This window comes from Eublepharis macularius, chromosome 1, assembly GCF_028583425.1.
Source record: "Eublepharis macularius isolate TG4126 chromosome 1, MPM_Emac_v1.0, whole genome shotgun sequence".
NCBI classification, from domain to species: domain Eukaryota; kingdom Metazoa; phylum Chordata; class Lepidosauria; order Squamata; family Eublepharidae; genus Eublepharis; species Eublepharis macularius.
Genome location: NC_072790.1, coordinates 250,687,223 through 250,711,251, shown reverse-complemented (window position 1 = coordinate 250,711,251; position 24,029 = coordinate 250,687,223). Strand labels below are relative to the sequence as shown.

At 47.5% G+C, this 24,029-nt stretch overlaps 1 protein-coding gene across 35 annotated transcripts in view; it reads right to left on the bottom strand.

Moving 5' to 3' along the window:
* The window catches only part of CELF3 (CUGBP Elav-like family member 3), an 82,217-nt gene that overhangs the window by 49,226 nt on the left and 8,962 nt on the right, over window positions 1–24,029 (bottom strand). For all 35 annotated transcript variants that reach the window (XM_054976018.1, XM_054976002.1, XM_054976116.1 and 32 more), the window contains exon 2: window positions 3,775–3,857. In XM_054976018.1, the coding sequence (XP_054831993.1) occupies window positions 3,775–3,857 (83 nt within the window). The remainder of the gene's footprint in view (window positions 1–3,774; window positions 3,858–24,029) is intronic.

Here is a 24,029-nt window from a genome sequence, read left to right as displayed (position 1 = left end):
CTAATTCATCATCCAAGAACTAGAACCAAATCTGAAAAAAAGCAGCCTGAAGCATAAAGCTCTCTGAAGCACAACGCTCCTTTCCTGCTTCCTGCATGCCCGCAAGCAAGACACGAGGTGGGCTTCCCAGGGAAAGGTGATGTGGAACCCACCACAGACAAGGCCCTGCTAATTGTCTCCCCCTCGCTCCACTTTCTCGGGCACAGGTGTCCAAAGAAAGGCAGCTGAAGAATTGCTGAGTGAACAGGTAGAATCCTATAGACACCCAATTTGTTGGTACAGCTGCCAACCTCCAGATGGGGCCTGGAGATCTCCCAGAATGACAGCTGATCTCCAGACAATAGAGATGAATCCCCCAGGAGAAAATGGCAGCTTTGGTGGGTGGACTTTATGGGATTATACTCTGCTGAGATCCCTTTCGTCATCACAGAGATTCCTGCAAATTGTAATCAGAGCCTTGCTAAACAATTAATAATAATAATAAACAAACAATAACAACAATAAAGCCACAAGGTTAATAAAGAGCCATGGAAAGCAATGGCAGGTGGCCGGAGGGAAAGAAAGAAAGCGTACCTTCCCAACGAAGGGGCAATTCCCAGCCACAGATGCACAAAAAAACCCCTGCTCCCTATGCCCACAAGGGAGGCAGTGGGGAAACAAAGTCCTCGGGCCCCAGTCCTCTCTGTAGATTCTGTGGTTATGTGCTGGGGATATGAGAAAAAGTGGAAAGGGAGGGAGAAGAAAAGGAGAACCGTGCCTTGTATGCAAGGAGACCCTGGTGATGGCAAGGCTTTTAAGCTGGAGTCAGACAAAAGGTTTTTCTTTTCTTTTTGTTTACAAAGGCACTTTGAAAGTCCTGTTCACATTAAGTAGTCATCCCATTTTCTCCTTCTGGTTCGGGAGGTTTTGACAGTGTTTCGAAAACCTGCCGTACCTGATTGACCAGGGATGTCAGTAGGACAAAAGAAACACCCCATAGAATAATATTTTTTTAATTCACTGTCATCTCTCTTAAAAATTACAGTCTGTTTCCAGCCTTAGTTGGCTTTCTACAGGGCTTTTTTTCTGGGAAAAGAGGTGGTGGAACTCAGTGGGTTGCCCTCGGAGAAAATGGTCACATGGCCGGTGGCCCCGCCCCCCTGATCTCCAGAAAGAGGGGAATTTAGATTGCCCTTTGCACCCTGCAATCTAAACTCCCCTCTGTCTGGAGATCAGGGGGGCAGGGCCACCAGCCATGTGACCATTTTCAAGAGGTTCTGGAACTCCGTTCCACCGCATTCCTGCTGAAAAAAAGCCCTGGCTTTCTACATGCAAGGTATTATCCCACAGCTTGGGAAAAACATTCGGGCAAACACTGATGGCTATTTTGTTTTAAAACAGCAAGCTTCCAGTCCACCCAGCTGAAAAAGTAAGAGAAGATATCAATTGGAGGCAGAGTGTTGATTTCCGGTTAGTAGCCATGGAGCTTCCTTAGCCCTTGGATAAGTTATTCAAAGTCATCTCCCTCACACAGTCTCTGGGCTTGATGTTTCCTGGCAGAGGAAATCTCTCTCTCTCCACCTATGACATTAGGGTCTATTAGTACTATTTTACACATATAGAACCGAGATGTGAAAGGCTGCTTGTAACCTGCCAAAAGGCCACTTAAAGCCATTCTGTACACATTGCAAAATGGAGAGATAGGATTCTGGACTGTACCACTTCAGACTGCTGATGGGTTGTCATTTTCTTTTCAATGCTGTAGTTCTGTTTTTAAAAAATCTTTTCATGCAGAAAACTCGCCCATCAGGGAGAAAAGTTTAATGTCGCATTTACCCTGAGACATGCAGGGAGTTTTTTAAACACTTTATTTTGTGGCAGCCAGTTCCACAAGTTAATTGCACCTTGTGTGGAGAAGTCTTTCCTTCGGTCCTTCCTACAGCTGACTGCCAACCACCTTCACTGGGGGACTCCTCTGTTCTCATACGAAAATAATTTTTTTTAAGACATGCAGGGAGTTTTTTAAACACTTTATTTTGTGGCAGCCAGTTCCACAAGTTAATTGCACCTTGTGTGGAGAAGTCTTTCCTTCGGTCCTTCCTACAGCTGACTGCCAACCACCTTCACTGGGGGACTCCTCTGTTCTCATACGAAAATAATTCCTCTCAACCGACTCTTCCCATCACTGTGTGTTGGGATAGATCCTGCAACTGTTCCACTAATGCGGGTGCTTTCTCCTGATCCAAGAGGCCAAATGTTGTGTGTCATTGGCTTGACCCTAATAAAAGTTATTGCATGAATTGTGTTCTAAGCTAGAAAGAGCCCTAGAACTGTCTGAACCCAGCAAACAGAATTCACAGGGGAACAGACAAGCTAAGGTGAGGAGGAACAAAAAAGAGGTTCTAAAAGGCTGCCAAGAAGCTGCTGCTGAAGCCTCTAGGAAGGATGGATTCCCCTCATCTTGGGTCCACCACCAAAAAGGCCCAGTCGCGCAGCGCCACCCAACCATTTGCTGTCACACTCCACCAGGTTGCGCAAGAAGGTGTTTCAACGTTTGGGTATGTCCATATCAGATAAAGGTGGATCTTCAGGTTAACTAGGTCTCAAACTGCTTCAGGCTTTGAAGAACCGGTGCTTGGAGTGGACCCAGAAACAAATTGCTAGCCAAGAGAGATGAATCAGTGGCAAGCCCCAGGCAGGCTCATTCAGTACTGACCATAGAGAGGCTGTCATTTTGCCCTCTGAAGCTTCACCCCCTGCCCCTGCTTACCTGGCCAGTGGGGGGGGACGTGCCTCCCAGGGTGCACTCCCAGGCCCAAATCGAGTGCAATTGGGCCTGAATTGGGCCGCTGCAGAGCGCAGGAGCAGTCCAAGGTCCCTCGTGCCGCCCAGCAGCACGCCTGTGCTCCACAGGGGGCCAGATTCAGGCCCAAATCAGGCCAGAGTTGTGACTGGCCCAGTGTCCTCCAGTGAGCTGCTTTGGCCAACCCTGGGTATCCCAGATCCTAGTATGACACTCTAAACACTATACCACATTGGCTCAATAATGTACATGACTCGAAATTCACCATTGCAAAAGTGTGGTTATTAAAGCCGTAGGCTGTTCTCATTTATACCGATCAATGAAGGTTGATTAAGAAGAAGAAAAGTACATTTTTCCATAGTGAAGTTAAGAATGCCGATATTATCGTCTACAATAGCTGTTGTCAATTTTTCCCGGAAATATTAATCTGGGACCATGCAAGATGTCATTTCTTTACGACTTTGCAAGATTCTAAACAGGTTGACAAAAAAAACCCCCGCACCATGGCTCAGAAAGACAGACCAGGCCAAGATAACCCAGCCAACTTCATGGTAAAGTTGGGGAAACTCTGAGCTACCCTGGTTCCCAAATTAAAATGATCAAGTGCCAAGGAAACTATATTGCACCTTGTTTTTTTCAAAAATAAATCAATCACAGATTGAACCCTCGGAGACCGCTGCAGCAGGGCGCCATCTGAGAACACCCTCTTTTATTCCTGACCAGTTCAGAGATGTCGCTTCAGTCGGAACAAATCACCCCTGGCAGGAGAGCCGTAAACATGAGTGGCTCGGCAAGGCCGGCCCACCCACTGTCCTCCCGGCCATCTGCTCATCCCACAAGTTCACAAACTCGGGGAAGGAGGAAGAGAAAGAACTGCCTGGCCACAGCACAGATGTTTTTACAGCAGAAGGTAAAGGGGAGGAGGGGATGGAGAAGTCAAAAAGCAAAGGAGACAAGAACAGACCCCTCCCCCCTCCTTCTGTTGGACTTACCCCTGGCAAAGTTTTCTGCTCGTGTAGCGCACTTTGGGCCTTGAGAGCTGATTCGCGGGCACAGTAGGTCAAGAAAGCGCATCCTGGAAGAGAAAAGGCGAGAAAGGGTTAAATCCTTCGGTATTGCTCTTGCAATATAAGGTTTTTCTGGTGTGTGTGTGTCTGCCAGTTGCTGTACAAAAAGACACAGTCCTGGTCCAGATATAGAAAGGGGGCTACATATCCCCAAGAGCATGTCGTAAAACAGCCATAGCCTAGTGGCTTCCAACCGATGGGTCAAAATCTTGGGGTGGGGAGCATCATGGAGCTTTAATTGCCTGGTTAGGAGCCCCTACAGGGCTGTTGTTTTCTTCTGCTTTTTGGAAGGGTCTGCTGCTACTGTGCATACACACAGAGCCGGTGACAGGGTTTCCAGTGCCTGAGGAAGCTTCAGGGCAGTTGTTCACCCCGACCGCATGATGATGTCACTGCGTGTGACATCACACGCAGGCCATGCCGCTGGGATGACATGCGTGCGTCCTCCCAGCCCTCCGGCTCAGTTGCTCTGCACAAAGCCCCGGTCGCCTGGCCTGTAGCTGGGTGCTGGTGGCAGTGGCGGCAGCAACAACACAGGACAACTGAGCGGGAGGGCTGGGAGGCAGCCCACTCAGTTGCCCCGCACTGCCGCTGCCAGCATGCGCTCCTGGCCGGGCGCAGCAGCTGCGGGCCAAGCGCGGCAGGCAGCCAGGACAGTGCGCATGTGTCCTCCCAGCCTTCCGGTTCAGTTGCTCCGCGCGCCGCCCCAGCCACCCTGCTGCGCCTGGCCCACAGCTGTGCGCTGGCAGCAGCGGCAGCAGCACAGGGCAATTGAGCTCTGTGACGTACGCCCCTGCCCCCTGGCGCCCCCTCCAGCACCTCAGTGCTCAAGGCGGCTACCGGCCCGGCCTCAATGGACGCGCCGGCCCTGCATACACAGGAAGTGACGGCATTTTGCTTTCTCTCTCTCTTCATGCACATTGCAAAGAGCGGCAGCGACCAGGTCACTTTGAAGTGGAGAGGATTCCTTTTCGGCACAGGCATTTATATAGGCTCTGGCTCCTCCTCTTCCTGTCACATGGCTCAGGTTGCCTCTGATGTCACGCACACGCAGCTCAGTTGGTTCTTGTTGCCATCTGGGGGTGAATGACGGGCTGGAAAGGTTGAAGGCTGCTATTCTGGATGATTCAGAATCTTATAATAGAATCCTAAACAGAGTTACTCCGGACTAAGCCCATTGATTTCAATTCACTGCTAAACATATATTCTCACTGTACACTGAAAGTTCCTTCCCTCTCCCCAGGGAATGGTCGGTCTTGGGAGAATTCTTAGCATCCTCAGCGAACTACAACTCCCAGGGTTCTCTGGGACAGGCCATGCTGGTAAAACTGATAGGAAACAGGTGTGTAACCTAGGTACGCTGGGCTGCAGGAGGCATCAAATGAAGATGAATAACTGGAGGGGGGAGAAAAATAATTACTGTTTTCCTCCACCAGAGAATTATGGGAACTGTAGCTCTGCAATGATGCTGAGATTCTTGCACTGGAAATCTCGACTCCGCCTTTGCAAAAAGACAGCCATTACAGTTTCTTTAGCTGAGTGTCCTGGCACTGGGAAATGGTTTACATTCGCAGTATACAGATTGCAAACCTCTTCCGCAAAATATGGGAGGAGGCCAGTAGCTGTTCTAGTCCAGCCCAGGAATCCAGATATCCCAGGATGGAACACAAAAAAGGACAATGCTTCGGACCACAGGCAGGGTGCATTTCTTCCATTGAGGAGGGAATGACTGCAGCTAACCCCGGAGGGCAAGACACAGACCCGCTGATCAGAATCAGCCCACAATGAGCAATTTCTATGCTCAAGTCCAAATTCTGACTCGAGTCGCACCCCTTTCACAAAGATTGGAACTATACCATTTTTTTAAAAATCTGAGAGATAACCCATAGCATAAAGAAGACAAACAAAACAAGAGTTACAAGCTATATTTGAGGAGAGAGGGGTTGGTAAGATATATTAAACATCTACTATCGTTGCTAGAAACATGGCTAGGTAGCTGGCATAAAGATAATGAGAAGTTGTAACCTTGAGGTCTGGTCTGCTGCCCTCTCTAAGCCTCGGAGCAATCTGCTTTACCCTCTTACATCTAACTGTTAATAATAATAATAATAACAACATTCGATTTATATACCGCCCTTCAGGACAACTTAATGCCCACTCAGAGCGGTTTACAAACTAGTTCCAAACTAGAAAGAAAACTCTGCATTAATGAAATGTTATTTTAACAAACTGTTTATATTGGACCTTCCCTCTGGTGTCTAGTTTGCACTCTGTTTAACTTGCCCCAAGCCATGCAGACAAGAGACTGAAACTGATCCACCGTTGATCATGGAAATGAATTTTGTCTGTCTGCTTGGTAACGCTCCCTCCGTCCCCACCTTCATCTTCTCAGCCCCCAAATGCTTCTCTCCACCTAATAAATGCCTTTTTCAATATCGTTTCTCACCCAGCCTCGATCGACTTGACATCGTCCACCGGCAACCCAAACGGAAAAGGCTAAAAATATATCCATCGATGCCAAGCGAGAGACAAGAGTGCAAGAACCATCAGGAAGAAATTTCACAAGAGAATCATCGACATTGATAAACAACCCAATCCCCCCCTCCCCTCATTTCCATCCAATGCATGACACACACCCATATTTGGAAACAATATTTAGGGCCAGATTAATAAAAGGGACTGCCCAGGTGTGTGCAGCGGGGAGCTTTTCTTTGGAATAAAAATAGATATCCTGACACTAAATGGCATTGATCGGGCGTGCATTTACTCAGAAGTAATTCCCACTGAGTTCAATGGGCTTGCTTCCAAGACTGCAAATTGAGATTCCAAAATGAACCTCGTTCGTTGTTTTTCACCTTTCTGTGAACATTCGTACAACGGTCAAGAAGATTTTATCCTCAGCGAATCCCCCATATATTGTTTAAAAGGGTTGCTTTGGTAACTGGAAAACCACGTAAGACGCTGATTATTATAGCCAAGCAAGACACACAAGAAATTGCAATTTCCCTCCCGTCCCCAATCGGGTGGGGGGTGGGAGAATGCTCATTTCATTTTAAACAAGGGGAAGAAAATCAAGCAGGAGAAATCTAACTGGAAAAACAGAATCCAACACATGCAGCGGTGTCGATGTCTCAAATCACATTTGATTGTTCCCGTGGAACACCTGTCTCTCTGCTTATTATGGGATATTTTAAAAAGGAACCATCATAACCCTCTTAAACATACATGGCTTCTTTCTTTCTTTCTTTCTTTCTTTCTTTCTTTCTTTCTTTCTTTCTTTCTTTCTTTCTTTCTTTCTTTCTTTCTTTCTTTCTTTCTTTCTTTCTTTCTTTCTTTCTTTCTCTTACAGGCCTGGAATGACAGGGCAGAAAGTCCCTCTGCATTGAGTACAGAGGAGTTAGCCATGTTAGTCTGTAGTAGCAAAATAGTAAAGAGTCCAGTAGCACCTTTAAGACCAACCAACTTTATTGTAGCATAAACTTTTGAGAACCACAGATCTCTTTGTCAGATGCATCATCAACTTTCAAGAATCACAGCTCTCTTCGTCAGATGCATTGACAGCTTTTGAGAACCACAGCTCTTTTTGTCAGATGCATCATCAGCTTTCTAGAACCACAGCTCTGTTCATCAGATGCATCGACAGCTTTCGAGAACCACAGCTCTCTTCATCAGATGCATCATCAGCTTTCTAGAACTACAGCTCTCTTCATCAGATGCATCGACAGCTTTTGAGAACCACAGCTCTCTTCATCAGATACATCGTTAGCTTTTGAGAACCACAGCTCTCTTCGTCAGATGCATCGACAGCTTTCGAGAACCACAGCTCTCTTCATCAGATGCATCATCAGCTTTCTAGAACTACAGCTCTCTTCATCAGATGCATCAACAGCTTTTGAGAACCACAGCTCTCTTCATCAGATACATCGTTAGCTTTTGAGAACCACAGCTCTCTTCGTCAGATGCATCGACAGCTTTTGAGAACCACAGCTCTCTTCATCAGATGCATGTCTGCCTCACATGCATCTGATGAAGAGAGCTGGAGCTCTCGAAAGCTTATGCTACAATAAAGTTGGTTAGTCTTAAAGGTGCTATTGGACTCTTTACTATTCTGCATTGAGTGGGACTGACTCCAAAGGAAGTGCGCCTAAATTTGCAGCTTTAATTTCAAATGTTTCCAAGATCAGGCCTTTGAATTTTGCTGAGAAAGCTCCTCTCCCTCTGATATCTGGAAAAATACCCATTCTCTGTCAAAAAAGAACCCAGAAATAAGAGAGCAAGTTTCAGGTGCAGTAGAGCCTTGAAGTCCAATTAGATTTCCAGGGTATGATCTTTTGAGAGTCAAAGTTCCTTTGTTAGATCTGAGGAAGGGAGCTCTGACTCTTGGAAGCTACTTCCCTGAAAATCTATTTGGTCTGCTGGACCCAAATCTTGCTGTTCTCCCATAGACCACCACGGCTGAATCAGTTATAATTCTACGAGAACTCCACGTCTGGAGACCAGCAACCCTATCTGACTATCCTTTTCTGATCTTGCCGTCTCATGGTGAGTCACTGTTTTATTTTAAACAGGTATGCCCCACTTCTACGGCCCACAAAGCAACTTCCGACAGGAATGATAATATACTGCGATAAACCCCAATCTATCAACCAGCCAGTATCCGAGAATAAAATAATATAAATATATCTCAGCAAAAATCAGCCCCCCCAAAGAAATATGCTTCAAGGTGTAACAACGGTAAGCTGGCAGAAAAACTGAAAACAGTCCAAACAGCAACCTCACTCGCAACGAAATTTCAGGTAAAATACAGATCATCGGAATGCTAATACTACTCAAACGTTGGTCGCAATAATAAAAAAACAGCACCAACAATAATATGTAGTTTATTATTAACTAACTAAACATCTAGGCAATATCGGCATAGAAAGGATAACAACTGGACAGTTGCAAGCAGCCGCACTATCTATCTATCGATTGATCGATCGATCGATCGATCGATCGTCATTTATAGTCCGCCTTTCTCACTGAAACTCAAGATGGATTACATAGAGTGAAATTAGCACAGTCAGTATCAAGGACATTTCAATAAACAATGCCATGGAGGAAATAAATGCAAGCTTACAAAAACAAAACATTAGCAAAAATCCGATACAGAGTTGAAGAAATGCTGAAACAGAGCATAAGCAATTCTACGAATGACGTTAGACAACATAGAACTATCCTGTAGGGTTATAACTAAAGCCAACAGGTAATGCATAGGAGCGCATATTGAAAACAACAGATAGGATGTAACGCAACATAGTGGTGAAGTCTATGGTTCCTAACTTGTCAGTGAAGGATCTCTTTGAGACCCCCTCCCTACAATACAGCCCTCCTATCTGAGTAAAAAGCCCTTTTGAATAATTCAGTTTCCTCCCCTACTAGGGGTATACATCACTGACTCCTAGATTTTTGGATAAAATCTGAGCTGGTGAGAGACCACAAAATTCCAGCCCAAACATCTGCTGGACTGGGATGACATAACAAACTGCCACCACCACAATGCCATAGAGAGCCTGCAAAAATGTGCTAGAAAGGTACCTGCCATACCTCTTCTGGGAGGCCCTTCCAAAGGATGGGTGTCACCACTAAGAAGGCCCTGGAGCCAAGAGAGGCCAAAGGCACCTCCACAAAGGAGGGCAACTCCAACAAGAGACGGTCGTTGTGTATTTTCCGGGCTGTCTAGCCGTGGTCTTGGCATTGTAGTTCCTGACGTTTCGCCAGCAGCTGTGGCTGGCATCTTCAGAGGTGTAGCACCAAAAGACAGATTTGGTGCTACACCTCTGAAGATGCCAGTCACAGCTGCTGGTGAAACGTCAGGAACTACAATGCCAAGACCACGGCTATACAGCCCGGAAAATACACAACAACCATCGTTCTCCAGCCGCGAAAGCCTTCGACAATATATCCAACAAGAGACGTTGAGCAGAATGGCATTGGCAGTCATTCCTATCAACTATCAACAGCTAAAAAGGAGCTTGTACTGGATATTCACACTGAAGGCGTAATTCTTTTTGTCTTTTTTTAAAAAGGGAGGGTCACATGAAGGTTCCTCTGAGCACATGCGGAATGCCTTCCCCCACTCCTGAGTAACTAGAGCCTACCTCTACATGTCATGGGTAAGGCTGTGGGATTGAGCCAGCCATGCAAACTATGCAAAACTGAATTATTCAGGGAGTGCTTTCTACCGACTATAGGACTGTGTCATAAGAAATAGCTCAGAGGGATGCTTTGGTAGGGGCAGGAGCCATATGCTGTGTTACTAGATACTGTATGCTGATGCAGGTATGTGCTGCTAGGGAGTTTCCACGTTGCTTAACATGCCACGTAAATTAGTTATGAATTGTTTCAGAAAGATTTGATCTCTGTGCTTGACTGTATCTCAAGCATTGCTTGACTGTATCGTCTACATAGCTTGACTGTATCTCTACGCTTGGCTGTATCTTCAAATTTTCTGCTACTGCGCCCTATTTTATCTGTTTTCACTGAATGTACTAACTGTTGTTCATTATTGTACCTGCTCAGCGAAGGTCTTATGTGTTGATTGCGTTGTATTTCACTTGCACTGTATAATCCACCTTGGATCTCATTGAGAAAGGTGGTCAATAAATAAATATAATAAAATAAAATAGAACAAAACCCATGTAATAGCTTTGATAAGGACTAACCAAACTGACGCCAAACATTGCACAAGCTTTTGAGCTCAACAGATCTCTTTATCAGCCTGATTTAGAAAAAACGACAGAAGGGCAGGAAGCAGATTTTTCAGGCCTTGCCGTTTACTCCCTGAGCTTGCAAATGTCCTCGGTGAGACTTCAGAGCCAAACTAAAAGTGACGTCTTACACAGGTTGGACACTAGTCGGCTTCCCTCAAGTTTTGATGGGAAATGTAGGCATCCTGGTCTTGCAGCTGTAATGGAGAGCCAAGCTGTAAAACCAGGGCGCCTACATTTCCCATCAAAACTTGAGGGAAGCCGACTAGTGTCCAACCTGTGTAAGACGTCACTTGTAGTTTGGCTCTCATGCAGGCAAACAATTTAACTGTATTGTTGGGGTTAAGGTGCAGCACGCTCTCTGGGAAGAATCAGTCATTTGATGGCGTCCACTCTTTGGAAACACCCAAACTATCAAGTCCATCCCAAATTCTTTCAACTGTTAATTGTGATGCAAAGTTCCCTTGTTGACTGAAAGCAAAAAGAAGCCTCAGCCAGTCTTTATATTAACAACGTTTGAGATAAATTTAAGGTGATGTGCAAAGTACAGAGTCAATCAAAGCCAGAGTGGATGTTGAGTACACAGTTTCCCCCCCCAGTTTTGCTTTCCTTCGGTTGTCAATTCCTCCTCTTTCTTAAGTGAAGTGGACGGTTTGCAGCTTTTTAGAATTTTCATTGTAGAAATGGAAAAGCGGCAGTTTGGAAGCGCGTGGGCAGAGAAACGGAGTGAAGCCGGGCGGCTGCTTGAGAAATGGACCCCTCTGCAGAACCTGGGGCACTCCCACCCAAATCCTTCCTGCTTTTTAATTTTTCAGCAAGCATGTGGACTAGACACATGCTTGCAGTTGGTTAGTCTTAACGGTGCTACTGGACTCTTTACTATTTGGGGGGAAATATTGTATTTGTAATTATAGCTAGTATGGCTGGGCAAAGGGTTTCAATTGTTTTGTAGCCACCTAGATCTGTTCAGAAGGTCAGTCAGTGCACATGACATGTCTTATTCAATAAATAAACCCTTGGCCAAAATTCAAAGAGTTAAGAATCCAAGCAAGTTCCAGCCCATACTTTGCCCCCCAATGATACCTTCATACCCCTGCCTGAAAACATGGGGCTGACTCTAGGGCTCACCTGGACAGGTTGCAGGTGGAGGAAGTATTCTTGTTGTAAGGAAGCTCATCGCTTGCTGAATGACAATTGTGACCGAGCAGCGTTGCCAACCTCCAGGTGGATCCTGGAGATCTCCCAGAATTAGAACTGATCTCCAGGTAATAATAATAGCTGTACTTATATACCACTCTTCTAGACAGATTATTGCCCCACTCAGAGCGGTGAACAAAGCCAGAATTATTATTCTCTCCACAAGACAGCTGGGGGACTGGGCTGAGAGGAGGGGCTTCCCCAAGGCCATCTGCTGAGCTCATGGCAGGAGTTGAAGTCGAACCAGCAGCGTGCTGATTTGCAACCTAACCACTTAACCACTATACTACAGTAGTTCTCCAGTCTCCCCTTAATACAGCCAGGCTGAACGTAATGGCTTGCCCATGGCCATCTGCTGAGCTCATGGCAGTAGAAGGAGTTGAACTAGCAGACTGCTGATTCACAACCCAACCACTTAATAACCGTGATATAGCAGTTCTAGAGTAATAGCTGTTCTTATATACCAATCTTCTAGACATATTAGTGTCACACACAGAGCAGTGAACAACGTCAGTGTTGTTATTATCCCCCCAATACAGCTAGGGAGATGGGCTGAGAGGAGTGGCGTCCCCAAGGCTGCCTGCTGAGCTCATGGCAGTAGAGGGAGTCGAACCAGCAGAGTGCAGATTCACAACCCAACCACTTAACCACTGTGTTACAGCAGCTCAGATAAGAGATCAGCTCCCCTGGGGGAAATGGTTGCTTTGGAGTGGGGGACTCTATGGTATTATAGCTTAGCTCCCTCACCTTCTCAAACCCTGCCCACCCTAGGCTCCACCCCCAAATATCCAGGAATTTCCCAACCTGGCGTTGGCAATCCTAAGAGGTTGGGAACAAGCTAACAAATGTGGAGTTTTTTAGTCTAGGAAAAAGTTATTACTGGGGGGAAACATGATGAAGGTTTATAAAATTATGGCATGGAGGGATTTCCCCCTCCCTTTTTCTTAATACTACAATTCAAGGCCACTCAAAGGCAGACTAAGTTCAGGGATCACAAAAGGAAGGACTTCATACAATGCATAATTAACCTGCGGGACTCACTGCCACAAGATGGGAAAGAGGAATGCTAGCTGAGATGGCTTTAACAAAGGGATTAGACGCGTTTAGGGAGGTGAGACACAAAATGCCGGCACTCACGTGGGTCCATTTATGAAAAAAGGAACAGCAGTAATAGTGGAAATACCTTTCTCAGGAGCAATATAAATCAGCAAGAGGAGAACGAGTGTTAATGTTTCATAGACTTCTTTCAGGGGCAAGATGTTGAGAAAAGAAAGGCAGGGAGAAGAGAAAATGATGTTTCTGGTAAAGGCAGAACCCCGTTTGCAATACGCAAGAGACGTGATTTAAGAGGCTCTTTGCGCTTTATTAAAGGTGTTGGTGCCCAGAACAAAAGCTCCAGGGTTGGAGCAGAACACAAAAGGAGGTGGCTGGATAACAGCCAGGAGAGAGCTAAATGGACCCTCCACGCCAAGAGGCAGTCTACCATTCGACACGAGCGAGTGGTGGTCGCCCTTGGGCCCTGCTTGCAAGCTCCCTGGAGGCATCAGACTGATCCTCTTTTGGGAACGGGACAACAGGCCATGCAGACGTTTGGTCCCAGCTAGCGAGGCGGTTGTGACCGTAGCTGCCGTGGTTCCATTTCTCAGAGGGAAACTTTTACATCAAACCAGGGGTCATTTCGTAGAAAAAGAGCTGGAGGAACTCAATAGCATATCTCATTAGCATATGCCACGCCCCTTGCCATCACCGGAAATGTGTCATTAGCACAACTGATTTGCATATGCCACACCCCCTGACATCACCTATCTTGGCTGTTTTGGACCCAATCCTGGCTATTCAGGGCCGAAATTGGGCCCAAAATGGCAGAAAGGGGCTGAAAATGGCCGAAAAGGGGCACAAAATGGTCAGGATTGGGCCGCTGCTGAGTGGGAGAGTGATCCACCACCCGTCAGAGGCCCGATCCAGGCTGTTTCGGCCCCAATCCAGGCTGAAACGGGCCCAAAATGGCCGAGAGTCAGGTGGGCGGGGCCACCTGACATGTGACCTCTTTGGGGAACTGCCGGAACTGTGTTCCGGCACGTTCCCCCTTGAAATGAGCCCTGCATGAAGCCAAAAGCTTCTTGATAGAAACAGTTCATGTTGTGCTGATTGGCTTACACACACGCACGGAGCCCAGATAGCTGGCGAGTTCTGATCGACAAAAGTTGGGTTTCCAGGAAATCCTTCTCCCACTCTTCTTTCTCCCTCTACCATGAGATATTCCAGGTCAGAAAGGAAGCAACCTTGCTCTGGTGTGGCTTTCCCTGTCCTCCTCTCTCTCACCCCCCAACCCTTTTTCAAAAATTCATGAGCAAAATATGTTCCTTTTCTTCCAAGCTGGAGCGCCGAGTCTATATTTAGCCTCCCTGCCAGCGAGAGCCTGTCGCAGGAAGCAGCCAGGCAGAAAAGCAAAGCCGTCGCACTCCGGCGGGCCCATCTTATGGTGCCACCTCGCTCAGGCAAACCGGCTGCCAACAGCCTTCCTCCCAAGGGGCAGAGAAAAGGCTGGCAAAGCCTAGCCTCCAAGGACACACTCAGCTGGTCTCCTAGGATGAGCAAAGTTTGCCTGCAGGCGACCAGGCAGAGGAGAGTTTGCCCGCGATAGTTATTTATTTTTTAAAAAATGTCATTTATGCATTTCTGTCCCACATTTGCCCCTTCATGGGACTCAATGTGGCATACGTGGGCATGGAGGCCCCCATTCAGGTACTGAGAATGCCCATTCAAGCTTCCAGCAAGACAGAATAAAGCAAACAAGCCATGTGTATGAGCAGAGGGACGAGTTGAAAAAGGGGTGGCTATAATTCTGGAGGCCTGATCTACAAAGTAGGGTTGCCAGCTCTGGGACAGGAAATTCCTGGAGATCTGCGGGGTGGAGAATGGGGAAGGTGGGATTTGGGGAGGGGAGGGACCTCAGCAAGATTTAATGGCACAGATTCTGCCCTCCAAAGCAGTCACTTTCTCCAGGGGAACTAATCAGGAGATCAGTTGTAATTCCGGGAGATCTCCAGCCAGCACCTGGAGGCTGGCAACACTATAAGCCTGGTGCAGTGTTTCGGCTTAAGAAGGCAATCTCTCTGCAGCCATGTAGCCACTAGATTTTTAACGCGCATGTGTGTTCCTGAAATTCAAACGGGAGGAACGCTTTGAAGATTACAGACCGGAAGATTTGCTTCTAGAACGTGCGATGGTAAGAATTCTTCTGCAGCTCTGCACGAAGACAAGAGCAGGTGAACCTACTGCACCTCTGAATTACAGAGTGATTCGCTCACAACCTGTGCAGAGGTGGAACACTTGCCTACACACACACACGCACGCACACAAACACAAACACACACAGCAGAAGAGGCTGATGGGTCTATGGTAAGGCCAGAGCACTGACTCATTCACAGACACAGCAGTCCGCCTCCTTTATGGAGCTGAAAAGGTTTGATTTATTCATTTTTTGCAGCGTCTTAAATCGGTTTGTCAATGATTGCACCTGGTGCCTAAAATGTTCTTTTTTTCAGGCCACCTTAATTTAAGTGCAATATAGAGATAATAAGACTGGCGTACCTTGAAGGACTGTCGTAAGGATTTCTGAGGGAATCCTGCAAGGAGGTTCAAGCACTCCCAAAGGCTATCTGGATATTAAACATTACAGCCACTACCAGGGGTCATCTTGTAGAAAAAGAGCTGGAGGGACTCATTAGCGTAACTCATTAGCATATGCCACACCCCTTGACATCACCAGAAGTGTGTCATTAGCCTAACTGATTTGCATATGCCACACCCCCTGACATCACCTACCCTGGCTATTTTGGACCCAATCCTGGCCATTAAGGGCTGAAATTGGGCCCAAAATGGGGAAAAGGGGCTGAAAATGGCTGAAAAGGGGCCCAAAATGGTCAGGATCGGGGCGCTGCTGAGTGGGAGAGTGATCCACCACCCGTCAGAGGCCCGATCTGGGCTGTTTCAGCCTCAATCCAGGATGAAACGGGCCCAAAATGGTCAAGAATCAGGTGGGTGGGACCACCTGACATGTGACCTCTTTGGGGAAGTGCCGGAACTGCGTTTCAGCACGTTCCCCCTCAAAATGAGCACTGGCCACTACCATCTAGGGTTACCAACCTCCAGGTGAGACCTGGATAGCTCCTGGAATTACCAATGAAGTCCAGATGACACGAGATTAGTTCCCCTGTAGAAAATGGCAGGTTTAGAGGGTGGGCTTTATGGCATTATACTCCCTCCCACCCCCAGTTCCCACCCCCAAATCTCCAGAAATTAACCAAGACAAAGTTGGCAACCCTACTACCATTCAGCCCAATAGAAGTGAAGTCAAAGCCAAGATTTATTTATTTATTTGCAGAATTTATTATCCTGCCTTTTGTCGGATCAGGACCATAAATTAAAAGCAGAACATCAAAAAAAGTCAATTTTTGGGGTTGGACCTTTCGGAACGTTTCCACAAATAGTAGGAACTTTGGGTGCATTCGCGGAATGACTATAAAGTGTCAGCTAATATCTTCAACAATGGAGACGTGTACCCCCACCCCAAGCAATTCAGAAAGAAGGCTGAACTATTTTTGGCTTCACTTACCCTCACTTGCCATACCCAAATAACCAAATCTAACTGCCTTCATAGTGGCACGATGTCATCACATTGATCACGGGATCACGGGCTGCTTTGCGAAGGCTTCTTTCTCACAGAGACGAAGTAGTCCATTTCAAAAGATGGCACCAAGGCAGCCAATACGGAGGAAACAATGGCTCACTTTTTTTGTCCTGAAAACATTTCTGGACGTAAATGTGGCGTAACGCAAGCACAACCTGTCTCGGTCAGTTCTCAAATTAGGATTGCTGTTCTGGCAAACCAACTTTGTAGATGCCCAGGAAGAAGAGGCATTACCACTTAGTTTGGTTGCTACCACTGAGCCGAAAGAGTTGCTGCAATCTAGACGTGAATGATGGGGTTTGAATCAACCTGTTGTTTAAATTTCACCTTTTAAAAAAACGCAACCCCCCCCGGCCCCCCACCCAAACCTCCATCTCCTACAACACATCTTATCGGTGCCTTCTTTACTAAGAATTCGCCACATGCTTCAAAGCAACACATAACAATGACAAGCCAGTTGGTTGTTTAAATCCAACTCTGCCCCCGCCTTTTAAGCAGGATTTTGTTGGGGAGGGGGGGGGGTCCAATTTTTACAGCAAAAGCCATGCAAAGGAGAGGAGCCTTGAATTTCCCTCTGCGTGTGCCATCAAGTCCCAACTTTTCAAGGCAAGAGACATTCGGAGATGGTTTGCCATCCCCTTCCTCGGCAGAGCAACCCGTTTCCTTTGGTGGTCTCCTATCTAAGTACCAACCTGGGTTAGCTTCTGAGACGTGGCAAGATCAAGTTATACCATTCCGCCTTCCCCTCCCCAAATACCCACTGCTTAACTCTCCACAAGCCCCATGCGCTTTTCCCACAGGCCGCAGGGTTGCCAATTCTGGGTTGGGAACTTCCTGAAGATTTGGGGTAGAGCCAGTTTGGGGACTGAATGGAACTCACTGGGGTATAATGCCATAGAGTCTACCCTCCAAAGTACCCCTTTTCTCTGTGACTGAGGTCACTTATAATCCCGGGAGATCTCCACGCTCCACAGGGAATATGGCAACGCAAGATGGATCCTACCCTGTCCTCCCATCCCACTGAGCAAAGTTAGCCTTCCTTTAGTCTAAGATTTCCTCCAACCTAAAAGCAAGATTTGGGTCCAGCAGTGCCTTAAAGACCAACTAGATTTCCAGAGTTGCAGCTTTCGAGAGTCAGAGCTCCCTTCGTCAGATACAAGGAGAGGGAAAAGGAGGGAGCTCTGACTCTTGAAAGCTGCAACTCTGGAAATCTAGTTGGTCTTTAAGGCGCTACTGGACTCAAACCTTGCTCTTCTGATACAGACCAACTTGGCTACCCATCTGAAACTTCCTCCAACTTACGTGGCTCTTCCGTTGGATAGCTGGATCTACCCCAGTCTCAGTTCTGGTATCAGCATTCAGATCCGGAGAGAAGACAAGTATGGGAGTGGGGCAGATAGACTGCAGGCAGGAAGTCGCAGGCAGGTGAGGATTTTCACAACTCCCACTCACCTTTTACACTAAAAATCAGACCCTTCTGAATTTATATGCAATTGGGGCAGACTTGGGTTTCAACAGCAGGCTCTGCTGGTCCCACATGCGGTTTGGACCTCAGTTAGCAGCTGGTATCTGGCAGAGCCCCTGAACCAGGCAGGATCATTGTTTTGGATCTCACATGCCCTGAATAACAACAGAGTCGATGTATTGTCGAAGGCTTTCACGGCCGGAGAACGATGGTTGTTGTGGGTTTTCCGGGCTGTATTGCCGTGGTCTTGGCATTGTAGTTCCTGACGTTTCGCCAGCAGCTGTGGCTGGCATCTTCAGAGGTGTAGCACCAAAAGACAGAGGTCTCTCAGTGTCACAGTGTGGAAAAGAAGTTGGCAGGTAATTTATATCTACTCAGGAGGGTAGGGTTGGGCTGAGTCATCCTGTAAGAGTTTCCCAGGGTGTGGAATGCTAATGGCGGGAGGCTTCAACCCCACCCCTCCTGAGTAGATATAAATGACCTACCAACACCTTTTCCACACTGTGACGCCGAGAGATCTCTGTCTTTCGGTGCTACACCTCTGAAGATGCCAGCCACAGCTGCTGGCGAAACGTCAGGAACTACAATGCCAAAACCACGGCAGTACAGCCCGGAAAACCCACAACAACCAACAACAGAGTCTTTTTGCTGACATGGCCGGCCTGCCTGCAGAACTCAAGAAATTAAATGGAGACACGGGCTCAAAAACCCACTCGCGAAGGCCGAACCAGCCTTAGATACTCCCTCCGGAGCACTGACTGAGGTCGCAGACAGAGAGAAAGAAATGAGGGGTCAAATGAAAGCGCAGAACACGCAGATTTGCAGAAAAATAGACTGTTGGCTTGTTTGTTCCCCCAGTTTCATAACGGGAAGTCAGAAAAAAAATTATGCATGGAAGAGAAACAGACGTTAAAACCTCCAGTTATTAGCCATGAGAGTGCTGGCTTCAGTAAATTGAATAATGCCTCTTTAGCTCGTGGCTCCAGTTTTGAAGAGTCACGGAATGTTAACAAACATTAAAAATGCTCATAACTTTAGAAGAGGAAAATTTATCAGCATGCCAGGCCTTAGAGTCTAGATGGATCCATTCCGGTCCAGAGAAGTACAATCAGTTTACCTACCTAACATATCCTTATCCTGTTCTTCTTCCAAGCCTGCATACATGCTTCTCCCCACTTCCGTTTCCCCTCCCAACTAGGGTCGCCAGGTGTCTGATATTCACCTGGACAGTCCGGTATTCTTATGGAATGTCTGGGGAAAATGAGATAAAAATACCAGACACCTGGTCTGTCCATCTGGCCTCGCTTTGGCACTCTGCCCCTCAACGAGGCTGGCTGGGCGAGAGATGGAGGTGCTGGCACAGCCTGGGCCAGCCTTGCTTTGCTGCTCCTCCCCTTGCCCTGCAGAATGCCCAGGTGCTGGGGGGGGGGTGGATGACATCACTTCCAGAAGTGATGTCATCACATTGGCCCCGGGAGCGCCCAATTGCTGCATGCAAACACTTCTAAAAAAAGAAAGTCCAGGGTTTTTTTTACTATGCCATCTGGCAACCCTACTGACAACAACCCTGTGAGGTAGGTGAAGTTGAGAAAGAGACAGAGTTTAACTGGTTCAGGGGGGGAACACCCACCAAGCTTCATGCGGGACTGGGGATTTGGACCCATATTTTCCCAGCCCTTAGGCAACATTCTAAGAGCGTTTCCACGTTGGCATCCATTTAACAATTCCCACACTGTGTGATACTAGAAATATGTTAACAAAGTACGTAAAAGTTCCTGTGAGCCCAAAGTAGCCAACCCAGGGGCTGAGCTGCCCGCTGCATCTCTGTATAAGTCACTGCTCCAGCTTCATCTTCTTCCATCCAGCCCCCGTCAGGGTGCAAGCAATTCCTTTGAGTGTGGTTGGAGTCTTTAATCCCACCCAACGAAGAACTGCCTGCTGAGACCTTGCAAACTGTGATCACCTCACCTCCTTCTATCAAAGAGGCATGCCCAGATCAGCGACTCACGCAGAAGGCGGCAGGGAATGCCTACTCTGATTCCATTGCAAAGAGTACTTTTTCAGGGGTTGAGTGCCAAGAACTATTCCAGTTTAAATTCTGGAAACCGTGTGCTTCAGAGAACCAGAAATCTGGAAAAACTCGGTGCGACTGGCGTGCACACGCGTGCACGAGTGGTGCGGAGAGATCGCATGGTGAGTTGCCGACCACGAAATACACAGAAGGTGGTTTTGCAAAGGAATCCAAGTCGACACTTGCAAAGCTTTGCCGGTTTACCACTTGTAAACTCGGAAGATAGCATTTAAATTCTGTAATGGCATTGGTGCAACAACCGAATTGGTAAAACACTTCTGGAGATTTGTAGGCCCAGGAACATCCAGAAGTCATTCTGGGTGGATGGACTTTTCTCCCCTTAGGAGTGCATGAGCTAGATATTATGGAGAAACATTTGCCCCGCCGCGTCTCTTGCAAGAGTCATCCAGAAGCTCTCCAAGAACACACCCTGCTTACAGGAGAATAACACCAAAGGGTATGTGCTGGCCTGCCATATGAGACCTTCATTTGGAACCTCCACTTTACAAGCCTCCTACCCCGAGGAGCTAGATCGGCAACGATAGGCGTGCCAGCCCCCTGGTGGGAGTGAGGATCCCCCGCCCTCACCCCCACACCCTGCCCCCACTTACCTGGCCAGCGGGGGGGGCATGCACCCTCTGTGCGCGCTCCCCTGCGGAGCTGCGTGCTCCTGCGATTTGGGCCCGTTTTGAGATGCTGTGGCGTACAGGATCGCTCCCGCGCTCCGCAGCACCTCAAAATGGGCCCGTTTTGGCCCGGATTGGGCCCATCCTGAGCTGCTGTGGAGCGCGGGAATGCTCCTGCATGCCTCAGTGTCCCAAAATGGGCCTGATCCATGGGCACGTTTTGGGCCACTGCAGAGTGCAGGAGCGTTCCTGCGCTCCACAGCAGCCCCCAACGCAAGCCCCTGCGGAGCGTGGGCACTCGGAGGGGGGGCTGCATGATGACATCACTTCCCGGAAGTGCTCTCCCGAGCGCTTCCCCCTCGGAAAAGAGGTAGGAGCCAGTCCCCGATCCCCTGCTGGAAGATTGAGGGGGTCTGGCAACCCTAGGCAATGATGAGGATTAAAGTCTGTTCCGGGGTAGTGCCTAAACTCTGGAGTCCTTTCAAAATTTGGCAAAGCATCTTTCTTCTGCCACAGACTCACTAACTCTGTTCATATGTTAAAGTGAGCAAATGTACATCTCACATGTGTATGCTCACATCTGTTAGCAAGAAAGAGTGTTGCATTATAATCCTGAAGTTGTTGGTGTTAATTGCTACAGCTATGAGCTACTGCAATAAAGTTTATACAGTAAGAAAGAGTCAACGTGTTTACAAATGAAAACACCCACTAAGAAGAGATTTTAAGAAATCCACCCCCTAAGGCAGTCAAAAGGGGTAAAATGTGTTTTCCCAAAGGGATACAACTTCCCTGTGTGGCTGGCAGGCTGCTGCCTGCTTGCGCCCTTGCCCACTGCCAGCTCGGCCACTTTTCCCTGGTTGGGCCAGCCTTTCAAGTTCATTTGCATATGTGGGCTGATTGGGGCTCACAACATTCCACACTTCATGTCCCTCCCCCCACCCCCAGAGAAAGTTGGAACATAGAGGTCATTTGCATATGTGCCCTGATTGGTCCTCACCCCCCCTTTCCAAACAGTCTGTGGTTGCTATTGGGAGTCATTGAATGTGTCCTGAGGTCAAATGCACCTCCCAGTCTTCCCCTCAAAGTTCACTAGGGTTGCCAACTCAACAAAACAAAACAAAACAAAACACAAACCAAAAAAATGTTACATTCCAATAAGCATTACAACTGGATTTAAAGTAGTTAAATACTGTAGCGAAGCATGGGTATCAAGCTAGTGCATATATAAAGAAAAAATCAAGTGCACTTTGTACACTTATTGTACATGTGTTCACTGTAACATGTGAATAGGGCTACTAAATGGCCTTAAGCAGGCTTCACACACACGGAACACTTTTTATAAAAACATCTGCTCCGCTACTGTTTTTGTTTCAAGATATTCTTTCTGATTCCTTGAAGGCTTTAAATGTCTGGATATAATTAAATAGCAGACTGGCGGTGCAGAAAGGTGTCAGAAAGGGAAGCTGTAGATATTTTTAAATTAATATATATATACAGTGCTTTTTTCTGGGAAAAGAGGTGGTGGAACTCAGGACCGCACAATGACGTCATTTTGGGTCAGCTGGAACAAGGGAGTTATTTAAAGTTTAAATCATCCTCAGCAAAAATGGTCACATGGCTGGTGGGCCTGCCCCCAATCTCCAGACAGAGGGGAGTTTAGATTGCCCTCCGCGCCACTCCAGCGGCGCGGAGGGCAATCTAAACTCCCCTCTGTCTGGAGATCAGGGGGCGGGGCCACCAGCCATGTGACCATTTTCAAGAGGTGCCGGAACTCCATTCCACCACATTCCTGCTGAAAAAAAGCCCTGTGTGTGTGTGTGTGTGTGTGTGTATGTATATGTATATGTGTGTGTGTGTGTGTGTGTGTGTGTGTGTGTGTATATTTGCATTTCAAAAACACTTCTTTTCCTGTTGCTAGGGCGGTGCTAGGAGACAGCAGAATCAGAAGGAGCCACTGGCTGGTAAGAAGTGAAATATGATGGTTAGGGGGGTGGAGCTGGGAGTTGAGGGAGGAGCCTAGAAGATTTGGGGCGGAACCTGGCAGAATCTGGAGCTGACTGGCATTTCTGTACCGGATTTGGGACAGAGTACAGTTTTACTGTCATAAGCTGGTGATTGGTTCCCAACCCCAACAACAGCTTATGGCAGACAATAGGGAGAATTGCAGAGGTCCCTACTGAAACGAAAGGTTTAAATTTAGATGGAGTAGGGTGCCAACTTTCAGGTTGCGTAGGAAGACTTCCTGGAACTACAACTGATCTCCAGCAGATTGACATACGTTCCCTTGGAGAAAATGGTTTTTTGGGGTGGGGGTGGACTCAATAGCATCATACCCTGCTGATGTCCCTCCCTCCCTAGGCTCCACCTCCAAATCTCCAGGAATTTCCCAACCCAGAGTTGGCAACCCTAGGGCTTGACACAGGTCACCCGTTTTACTGAGAATTGGACCGCTTCGAACGCTAAAAAATTTGGCGGCTGCACTTGAACAATAATCCCACCTCATATTTATGTAAATATTTTTCTAGTGTTTAAATTGCAAGCCTGATCTTGTCAGAGCTCAGAAGCTAAGCGGGGCCAGCTTTGGTTAGTATTTGGATGGAAGACCACCAAGGAAAACCAGGATAGCTATGCAAAGGCGGGGAATGGCAAGCCCCCTCTGTTAGTCTCTTGCCTTGAAAACCACAGCAGGGGTCGCCATAAGTTGGCTATGACTCAACGGCACTTTCCTACTCATGTCTAAAGAAGGGGCCTCTGGCTCACAAATACAGATGGGCACAAACTGGGAAAATGGTGGTTCGTTGCGGTTCGTGGTTCATTACGTTTCATGAACCACAAACTAGCATGTAATTGCCTGGTTTGCAAACCAGTTCATTTGGTTCGTGAATACATCACTTCCAGGGCAGCAGAAGGTCTGCAGAAAGCCCATTCTCCCCCCACCCCGTTGCCTAGGAAACTGATTGATTGGTGCCGAAAAATGAACCAAACGAACCAGCCTAAAAATCATAACGGTTCGTCGCAGTTCGTCAGAAATGCCCTCCAACAAACCGCCAGTTTGCAAACGAAAAAAACGGCCTGGTTCATGACGAACTTTGGTTTGTATTTCGGGTTGTGCCCATCTCTACTCATGAAAGCTTACACTTTGAAAACCTTGTCGGTCTCTACAGGGCCACTGGATTCAAATCCTGCTGTTCTACTGCAGACCAACACGGCTGCCCACCTAAATCTTTCCACTGCTGTTATACACTTGGAGTATGGGGACTGTGGCTTGCGTAGAAATCACCTGGGGGTAGGAGAATAAAAGGCCTACTTTTGGGGAGGGGTGCTGAGAAAGGCATTTTGGTAGCGATTTCTCGTCATGCAGGGGGATCCATTCTGGCCC